General features: G+C 37.9%; 1 protein-coding gene across 6 annotated transcripts in view; it reads left to right on the top strand.

Moving 5' to 3' along the window:
• The first annotated feature begins 4,306 nt into the window (after positions 1-4,306).
• The window catches only part of LOC101883674 (FERM, ARHGEF and pleckstrin domain-containing protein 1), a 56,349-nt gene continuing 50,803 nt past the window's right edge, over positions 4,307-9,852 (top strand). For all 6 annotated transcript variants that reach the window (XR_015499025.1, XR_015499026.1, XR_015499027.1 and 3 more), the window contains exons 1-2: positions 4,307-4,535; positions 8,230-8,408. Coding sequence is in view for 1 of the 6 variants with exons in the window: in XM_087267268.1 (XP_087123394.1) it covers positions 8,247-8,408 (162 nt within the window). In the remaining 5 variants the exon portion in view is untranslated. The remainder of the gene's footprint in view (positions 4,536-8,229; positions 8,409-9,852) is intronic.

The raw sequence follows: 9,852 nt of genomic DNA on the forward strand, positions 1-9,852 counted from the left end.
GCAAATTTTCTATTTAAAACTTATTTTTTCCTCTTCGAATTCAGGTTTGTTCCAAAACCAACCAAAACGCAATGACAAAAAAAGCCCAAAGGGAATTTTCCCCAGATTCTAACAATCACAGATGTATTAATTTTTCATCCTATGTCTTTAAGTTTTGCTTGTTGTGTTTGTTTCTTTTTTTGCTCCAAACTGAGACTGTTTTATAATTCTGAGTTTATTTATGTTTTTAAAAAAAGTTTAGACTTTTTCAAAATTTCTTTTTTTTCCTCTTAAACTTCAGGTTTGTTTCAAAACCACCCAAAACGCAATGATAGAACCTGACTTCTACAGTATTTTTGTTCATACTATGGAGTCTTTTATTCCCAGCATTCTTCATAATATCTTCTTTTTTTAAGTTCAACAAAATGATAAAAGTTTGCAACCGCTTTAGTGTTAGTCGATGATGAGAGCAGTTTCATTTTTGGGGTGATCTGTAAGCTAAATGTATATCTGGTTTGACTTTTTAAATTGTTTTTAACATTGCATATTAAATATTCATTCAGAGTTTGACTTGTTATTGCTGGTTTTGTTTCAGACGTGTGTAAATGAACAGCTTATACAGGTTTTGGAACAGAGCTTTAGTCTTTATGCTGTTTTCATGCTAAATATGATGATGATGATGATGATGATGGAACAAAATGTCTCTCAGCTTCACAGTGTAACAGTAACGAACTGTATTAGCAACCAAATTGGAGAGAATGTGCTTCGCTTTAGGACACTAACAAGTGTTCAACTGGTGGGTCGATATCTTGTTTTGTACTACATAGAACAATTTGCAATGTTTAATCATGCAGTGTTGAACTTTATAACTTCTGATGCCTTTTATTGGCTTTGAATGCTGTAAATCTCTCTGTTCAAGGGTTTCCAACATACAAGAGACTTTATTACTTGTTCACTTTTTTTATAGTTGTTGTGTTACCATAGCAACTATAGGACACTTGTTGGTAGTTCTATAGTTGCTATGTTAACAATGTTGTCATTTTACCACAGCAACTACAGCTATATTCTACAGTTGAAGAAAACTACAGTATTGGGTCATATATCTATGTTATTATAGTTGTTGTGTTGCCATAGCAACTATAGGACGCTTGTTGGGTGTTTTATAGTTGCTATGATGACACAACAACCTTAGTACGGTTGTCGTGGTACCACAGCAACTACAGTAAGAAAACTACAGTATTGGGTCATTTGGTTATGATATTATATTTGTTTATTGTATTGAGTTACCATAGCAACTATAGAACTCTTATAAATCTAAGTAATTCCATAGTTGCTATATAGTATACAACTATAGTGTGATTGTCTTATTACCATAGCAACTACAGATATATCCTATAACATATCCAATAGTTGTAGAAAATTACAGTATTGGGTCATTTTTTTTATATTACTGCAGTTGTTTTGTTACTATGGCAAATTTACAACGCTAGAACAACTATAGAATTTGTGTTGGTAGTTCTAAAGTTGCTATGGCAACACAGCAAGCTTAGTATAGATGTGTTACTATAGCAACTACAGATATATCCTATAATAGATCCTACCATTGTAGAAAACTGGAATATTGGGTCATTTGTTTAGGTTATTATAGTCGTTGTGTTACCATAGCAACTTGCTATGGAACAACTATAGAACACTTGTTGGTAATTTTATAGTTGCTATGGTAACACAACAATAGTTGTTGTGCTAGCACACGTATATCCTATAATATATCAAATAGTTGTAGAAAACTACAGTATTGGGTCATTTGTTTATATTACTATGTTGTGTTACCATGGCAACTTCACAATGTTAAAACAACTAAAGAACACTTGTTGGTAATTTTATATTTGCTATGGCAACACAACTATAGCATAGCTGTGTTACTATAGCAACTGTCAACAGATATATCCAAAAATATATCCCACAATTGTAGAAAACTACAGTATTGGGTCATTTGTTTGTTATTATAGTGTTACCATAGCAACTTTAGAACACTTGTACTGTAGAACATGACAGCAATATTATAGTTGTTGAGTTACCATAGCAACTTTAGAACACTATAGAACTACAGTACACTTGTGCTATAAAACATGACGGCTATACTATGGTTGTTGTTACCATAGTAACTACAGCATTACCACCCCAGATTAATTCACGTAGTTTACTATAAAACAACTACACAGTGATGTGCTATACATAATACTGTAGTATTTCTATAATACTCTTATAGCATTTACTATAGTCATTTTCTTGTCTAAGATGCGGCAAATGTAGTCCACAAGATCTGAGCGTGCAGGACATTCAGAGGGAGCACATTCAGAGTCTCACTGCATGGCAACACATGCTGTCAATTTCACACTCTAATTTGCAGTGATTTGATTGGCCAGAAACAGTGAGTGGGGGGAAACGAGGAGACACACACCATCTATCAACATCTCACACACACACATCCACCTACAAGGAGACACATGCAGACCTCAGCCGGAGCTACAGCACACACACTTGTGGAGGAATTTATTTAGGGGTTTCTGTTGCAAACATGAATAATGGACACGGTCACTTTCACTGTTGGGTGTGATTGGTTACAAAATAACTGCAGATACGAACTATTTACTATTAATAATTAATTAAGTCACTGTCCCACACAAACCCAAAGTATTTAATGTCATCGACTTACTAATAAAATAAAAATAACAGTAGATTAAAAATAACAGTAGATTAAAAATAACAGTAGATCACTGTGTGTGTGTGTGTGTGTGTGTGTGTGTGTGTGTGTGTGTGTGTGTGTGTGTGTGTGTGTGTGTGTGTGTGTGTGTGTGTGTGTGTGTGAGTGTGTTTGTTATTGTACTCATTGTGTAACAGTGGGTCACTGTGTGTGTTATTGTACTCATTGTGTAATAGTTAGTCGCTGTGTGTGTGTTATTGTACTTGTTGTGTAACAGTGGGTCACTGTGTGTGTTATTGTACTCATTGTGTAATAGTTAGTCGCTGTGTGTGTGTTATTGTACTTGTTGTGTAACAGTATGTTGCTGTGAGTGTGTATGTGTGTGTGTTTGAGTTATTGTACTCGTTGTGTAACAGTAGGTTGCTGTGAGTGTGTGTGTGTGTTACTGTACCCATTGTGTAATAGTTGGTCGCTGTGTGTGTGTGTTACTGTACTCATTTTGTAATAGTTGGTCGCTGTGAGTGTGTGTGTGTGTGTTATTGTACTCATTGTGTAACATTAGGTCGCTGTGAGTGTGTGTGTGTGTGTGTGTGTGTGTGTGTGTGTGTGTGTGTGTGTGTGTGTGTGTTACTGTACTCATTGTGTAATAGTTGGTCTCTGTGAGTGTGTGTGTGTTATTGTACTCATTGTGTAACATTAGGTCGCTGTGAGTGTGTGTGTGTTATTGTACTCATTGTGTAACAGTAGGTTGCTGTGAGTGTGTATGTGTGTGTGTGTGTGTGTGTTACTGTACTCATTGTGTAACAGTAGGTTGCTGTGAATGTGTGTGTGTGTGTTAGTGTACTCATTGTGTAACAGTATGTTGCTGTGAGTGTGTGTGTGTTATTGTACTCAGTGTGTAATAGTTGGTCACTGTGTGTTACTGTACTCATTGTGTAACTGTAGGTTGCTGTGAGAGTGTGTGTGTGTGTGTGTGTGTGTGTGTGTGTGTTACTGTACCTATTGTGTAAGAGTTGGTCGCTGTGTGTGTGTTATTGTACTCATTGTGTAACAATAGGTCACTGTAAGTGTGTGTTACTGTACTCATTGTGTAACAGTAGGTCACTGCATGGGAGTGTGTGTACCGTACTCATTGTGTAACAACACTAACAGCAGGTTGCTGTCAGTGTGTGTTACTGTACGTATTGTGTAACATTAATCGCAGTAGGTCAGTGTGTTACTGTTTTAATTGTGTAACAGTAGGTAACTGCATGTGCATTTCTGTACTCATTGTGTAACAGTGTGTGTGTGTGTGTGTGTGTGTGTGTCACTGTACTCATTGTATAACAACACTAATAACAGTCAGTAGGTCGCTGTGTGTTACTGTACTTATTGTGTAACATTAATAACAGTAGGTCAGTGTGAGAGAGAGTGTGTTACTGTATTAATTGTGTGTAACAGTAGGTCACTGCGTGTGAGTTTGTGTTACAGTACTCGCGTAACAACACTAATAACAGCAGGTCGGTGTGTGTGTGTGTGTGTGTGTGTGTGTGTGTGTGTGTGTGTGTGTGTGTGTGTGTGTGTGTGTGTGTGTGTGTGTGTGTGTGTGTGAGAGAGAGAGTGTGTGTTACTCCGCTTGACTCTGCAGATGGCAGCATCTGATCTCCGGTCAGTGTCTCCGTCTGCCGGTCTGCTGTCCCTCAGTATCTGCGGTTCTCCGTCATTATAATCCCGTCTCTGAAGCCGGCGTCATGGCGCCCGTGAGGAGGCTCCTCTGCTGCGCTTCTGCCCGCGACTGAAGCGGCTCCGGTGGCGGACACACACACGGCAGCACCGCGGACACGAGGACCGGACACCGACCGCTGACTACCGGGTAAACGCCTGCATTTTTCCTCTCATTCACTCCCGGTGCCGGGGGAGATTAGCGGTAAATCTAGACTCAGATTTGAGCTTGAGAAGCGCCTTGACATTGCTGGAGCTCTACACACCGCTATATTACACCGGTCAGTTGATGAAGCGCGTTTCTACATTGGTTTCTGTGCTGAAGATCTTGACATTGGACGTCAACCGAGCCGCGCTTTTGTTCAATTCACGCCGCCTTGACGCGAACTCGACGCGACGCGAGCTGTCTGACCCTTCAATGTATTAATTTATGCTGTGAGCTACATTATTTCTTAAGTAAGTAAAGCAAAATCATTTATAATATGTGTTCGCTGAATAATACACATTGTGTTATTTGTTTTAATAATTATAATAATAGCTAGCTGGCCGTTAAATCAAGCTAATTCGTCGTTTATTAGCTACTAACACAGCCTGTTTATTATTAACATTATTATTTGTAATATTGTCTGTTTCAGAACAATAAAAACGCACAGGGAATTAGTGTGAAAAATTAAATAATTGCATTACAGCAGATTTGTTGAGCGCCGTGACGTCCAGCCTTGACGCGACGCGATGGAGACGAACGCGCGCGCGCTGGAAGATAAAGGGACACATTTTATTCATTTACATGATGCGTTATGCTGAAAGAGCTTCAATAAATATGTGCACATTAACAGATGATCTGATTTTAAATTGTGCATATGAATAAGGAATAAGTGTTTCCTCTCAGAATCTGGAGTAACTTCAAAGCGCGTTTAGTGTATCGCGTTTTTTGGGTCGTTTCTGTTTTGGTAAATGAAGGCTTGCATGCGGTTTTTGTGAATGCTGGATTTTGCTGATTATCTCCTGGTGTGTATGTGTGTGTGTGTGTATGTGTGCATGTGGCAGCTTCACCTCAGCCAAACAATAGACACGCGTGAGTGTTTTCATCGCGGTCCGCGCAGACGCTGCTCCGGGCTCTGCTGTTCCTCCTGCTGCTGCTGCTGCTCTGTCTGATCTTTCAGCGCATTTCTGTACGGGCTTTTATTGATAATAGACTATAAAACTGCAGAGCCAAGATTATACAGACCATCAGCCATTTATCACTTGTGTTTTTACAGTGCACCTTTATTCATTAGTGTCCACTTTATAAACAGTACAGAGATAGTTATAGGAGAGAGAGCACTGTCCAGGCTTATGAATGAATGTTTACATTAGTATTATTGTTCTTACTAATGATAAAAATATCAGGCCTATATATAAATATATTCATTCATTCATTTTCTTTCCGGTTTAGTCCCTTTATTTATCAGGGGTCGCCACAGCGGAATGAACCGCCAACTTATCCAGCATATGTTTTACACAGCAGATACCCTTCCACCTGCAACCCATCACTGAGAAACATCCACACACACCCATTCACACTCATACACTACAAACAATTTAGCCTACCCAATTCCCCTATACCACATGTGTATAGAGTGTGGGGGGAAACGGAGCACCGGAGGAAACCCACGCCAACATGGGGAGAACATGCAAACTTTACACAGCAATGGCAACTGACCCAGCCGGGACTCAAACCAGTGACCTTAATATGAGGCGACAGCGCTACCTTCTGTGCCATCACACTGCCCATATATATATATATATATTGTTCTTTTGTTCTTTTGTTTGTTTCTTTCGTTCGTTTCGCTCAGTCATAATTTTGTTCATTTTTTTATTTGTTTGTTTATTCATTCATTCCTTTCTTTCTTTTTTTCTCTTTCTTTTTTTCTTTCTTTCTTTCTTTCTTTCTTTCTTTCTTTCTTTCTTTCTTTCTTTCTTTCTTTCTTTCTTTCTTTCTTTCTTTCTTTCTTTCTGTCTTTCATTCATTCATTCATTCATTCATTCATTCATTCATTCATTTATTTATTTATTTATTTATTTATTTATTTATTTATTTATGTATTCTTTCCTTCCATTATTTATTTCTTTATCTATTATTTCTTTCCTTCCTTCCTTTATTTATTTATTTATTTATTCATTCCTTCCTTCATTCATTCATTCATTTATTTATTTATTCCTTCCTTCCTTCATTCATTCATTCATTCATTTATTTATTTATTTATTTATTTATTTATTTATTCCTTCCATTATTTATTTCTTTATCTGTTATTTCCTTCCTTTATTTATTTATTTATTTATTTATTCTTTCCTTCCATTATTTATTTCTTTATCTATTTTTCCTTCCTTTATTTATTTATTTATTTATTCCTTCCTTCATTCCTTCCTTCCTTCCTTCCTTCCTTCCTTCATTCATTCATTCATTCATTCATTTATTTATTTATTTATTTATTTATTTATTTATTTATTTATTTATTTATTCTTTCCATTATTTATTTCTTTATCTATTTTTCCTTCCTTTATTTATTTATTTGTTTGTTTGTTTTTTATTTATTTATTCTTTCTTTCCTTCCATTATTTATTTCTTTATCTATTGTTTCCTTCCTTTATTTATTTATTTATTTATTTATTTATTTATTTATTCCTTCCTTCATTCCTTCATTCATTCCTTCCTTCCTTCCTTCCTTCCTTCCTTCCTTCCTTCCTTCCTTCCTTTATTTATTTATTTATTTATTTATTTATTTATTTATTTATTTATTTATTTATTCTTTCCTTCCATTATTTATTTCTTTATCTATTTTTCCTTCCTTTATTTATGTATTTATTTATTTATTCTTTCCTTCCTACCTTTGTTTATTTATTTATTTATTCTTTCTTTCCTTCCTTCCTTCCTTTCCTCCTTTATTTATTTATTTATTTATTTATTTATTTATTTATTTATTTATTCATTCATTCATGTATTCATTCTTTTGCTTCTTTCCTTCTTTCCTTCCTTCCTTTATTTATTTATTTATTTATTTATTTTCTAGAGTGAAATATGAGCATATCTCGAGGATCGACTGCACTCTAAACACGACCCGTTAATTCTCACGTTACCATATTTCACAATAATGTTTGTTTTTTCATGAAAGGCTTTTTGAGATTTGAGAGTTTGTTCTGCCACATTTCGGCAGTGTAACTCTAACATCTCATATTGACTTTCGCTTCAGCCGTGTCCTGACATCAGAGCTAAACACTGGGAATAAGATTTGAGAAGCAGCTCTGGGTATCACAAGCTTGTCAATTCAATCTGATTCTGATTATCAAGCTTTCAATTCAGTTTAATCATTATAGATTTAAAGGGACAGTTAACCTGAAATGATCATTTCCATTTACTCAGCATTTGTAAAAATGTACAAGTTTCTTTCTTTTGTTGACCAAAAGACAAGATATTCTGAAAAATGCTGGGTCATTGACATCCATTATTCATTCATTTTCCTTCAGCCAAGTCCCTTTATTCATCAGTGGTCCCCACTGCAGAATGAACCACCAACTATTCCAGTTTATATTTTACACAGCGGATGCCCAATTTAGTTAATCAGTTCCCCTATAGCGCGTGTGTTTGGACTGTGGGGGAAACCGGAGCACCCAGAGGAAACCCACGCCCATACGGGGAGAACATGCAAACTCCACACAGGACTCGAACCAGCGACCTTCTTGCTGTGAGGACACAGTGCTAACCACTGAGCCACCGTGTTGCCCATTGTCACTTATTGCAATATTAACTTGTGAAAAAAAGAAATGATTAATTAAATCACCTCCTGTGTTTGTGTTTTGTCCTGCAGCTGAACAGAGGCCGAGGATGGTGGAGCAGGGACAGGCGGGACGCAGGCTGGGGGCTCCGGAGAGTTTGGGCATCAGCACACTGGAGCCCGGACACAAGCCGCCAGCCATGCCAGCGGGGCGCCTGATGCCCATCAGAGTGCTGCTGCTGGACGACTCAGAGCAGATCTTCGACATATCTGTGAGTACTGAACAATACTGCGATCTGTGTTTTGGGTAACACTTTACAATAAGGCTGTATTACTTAAAGCTTGTGGGTTGTGTGAATATATCATCCTCTATTAGTGAACATGAGTGAATTGTGTTTGATCTAATCAGACTTGATGAAGGGAACACTTTGATTGACATTCTCCCTTTCTATGATGTCATCAGAGGGGGAAAGCCCCACCCACTAGTGCCCATCTCTCATTAGCATAAACAGCAGCCCTGAGTAGCCCTGAGTGAGAAGCAGCCGTCTGTCCATCAGCCATTAGAGTGTTTGAGCTGCACGGATTCGCGTTCTTGTGGTGACCGGTCGGTCTTTCAGGTCACCTTGGAAGAGCAAACTCGAACCGCGAGAACACAGAACACATGTGAGCGAGCTTCCTGTTGATCACATGACCTTCACACGAAAACAATTTCAACTTTAATAAAATTATGATTTATACATTTTTTATTTTTAGTGAAAATTAAAAAAATATTTAAGCACTAAAGCACTGTCAATGAAGATAATGTGTAAAATGCTAATTAAAACGACTTCAGCAAGGAAGCGGCTCGCACCACTAGTCGGTTGTGGGGGCCCCCTAGTGGTGGCAGAGCTCTAAGCAGTCGCTTAGTTCACTTATAGGGAGGGCCGGCTTTGTCTATGGCGCATGTATTTGGACTATGAGGGAAACCGAAGCACCCGGAGGAAACCCACGCCAACACTGGGAGAACATGCAAACTCCACACTGAAACACCAAACTGACGTAGCCAGAGCTCGAATCAGCGACCTTCTTGCCGTGAGGCCACAGTGCTAACCACTGAGCTGCCCTCAATACTACTGTAATGATTAATAGAGTTTGGGTTTTTAATGGCTGGAGGTGCGAGCAGGACTGTGATCTGTGGAGGAATGTCAGTGTGTATGTATGTGTGTATGTGTGTGTATGTGTGTGTGTGTGTGTGTGTGTGTGTGTGTGTGTGTGTGTGTGTTAGTGATGTTGTGTAAAATAGAGAGCATGCCTGTGCAAACCAACACCTATAATGACATATCATATCATTTCTTTTGTGTTCTGTTTGAATGAAGTTCTGATGCTTTCAAGATACAAACACACACACACACACACACACACACACACACACACACACACACACACACACACCCTTTATTGAACCCCACTTACAAGTGCTTGAAGAACCTTGCTGTGTTTTTTTATGTATTTTTGTTCTTTACCTCAGCGATGAAAGTGATAAATCAGGTCACACACACACACACACACACACACACACACACACACACACATACACACGGATGTCCAGCGTCTCCTCAAACTTACCTTGAGATTTTAGATGTAAAACTAGGACACGCTGCCAACAAACACTACAAAACTTATTTCACGGCTTGTATATTCCTATAGGTGTGTGTGTGCTTGTGTTTATGTGTGTGT

This window comes from Danio rerio, chromosome 9, assembly GCF_052040795.2.
Source record: "Danio rerio strain M-AB ecotype USA chromosome 9, GRCz13ab, whole genome shotgun sequence".
Taxonomy (NCBI): domain Eukaryota; kingdom Metazoa; phylum Chordata; class Actinopteri; order Cypriniformes; family Danionidae; genus Danio; species Danio rerio.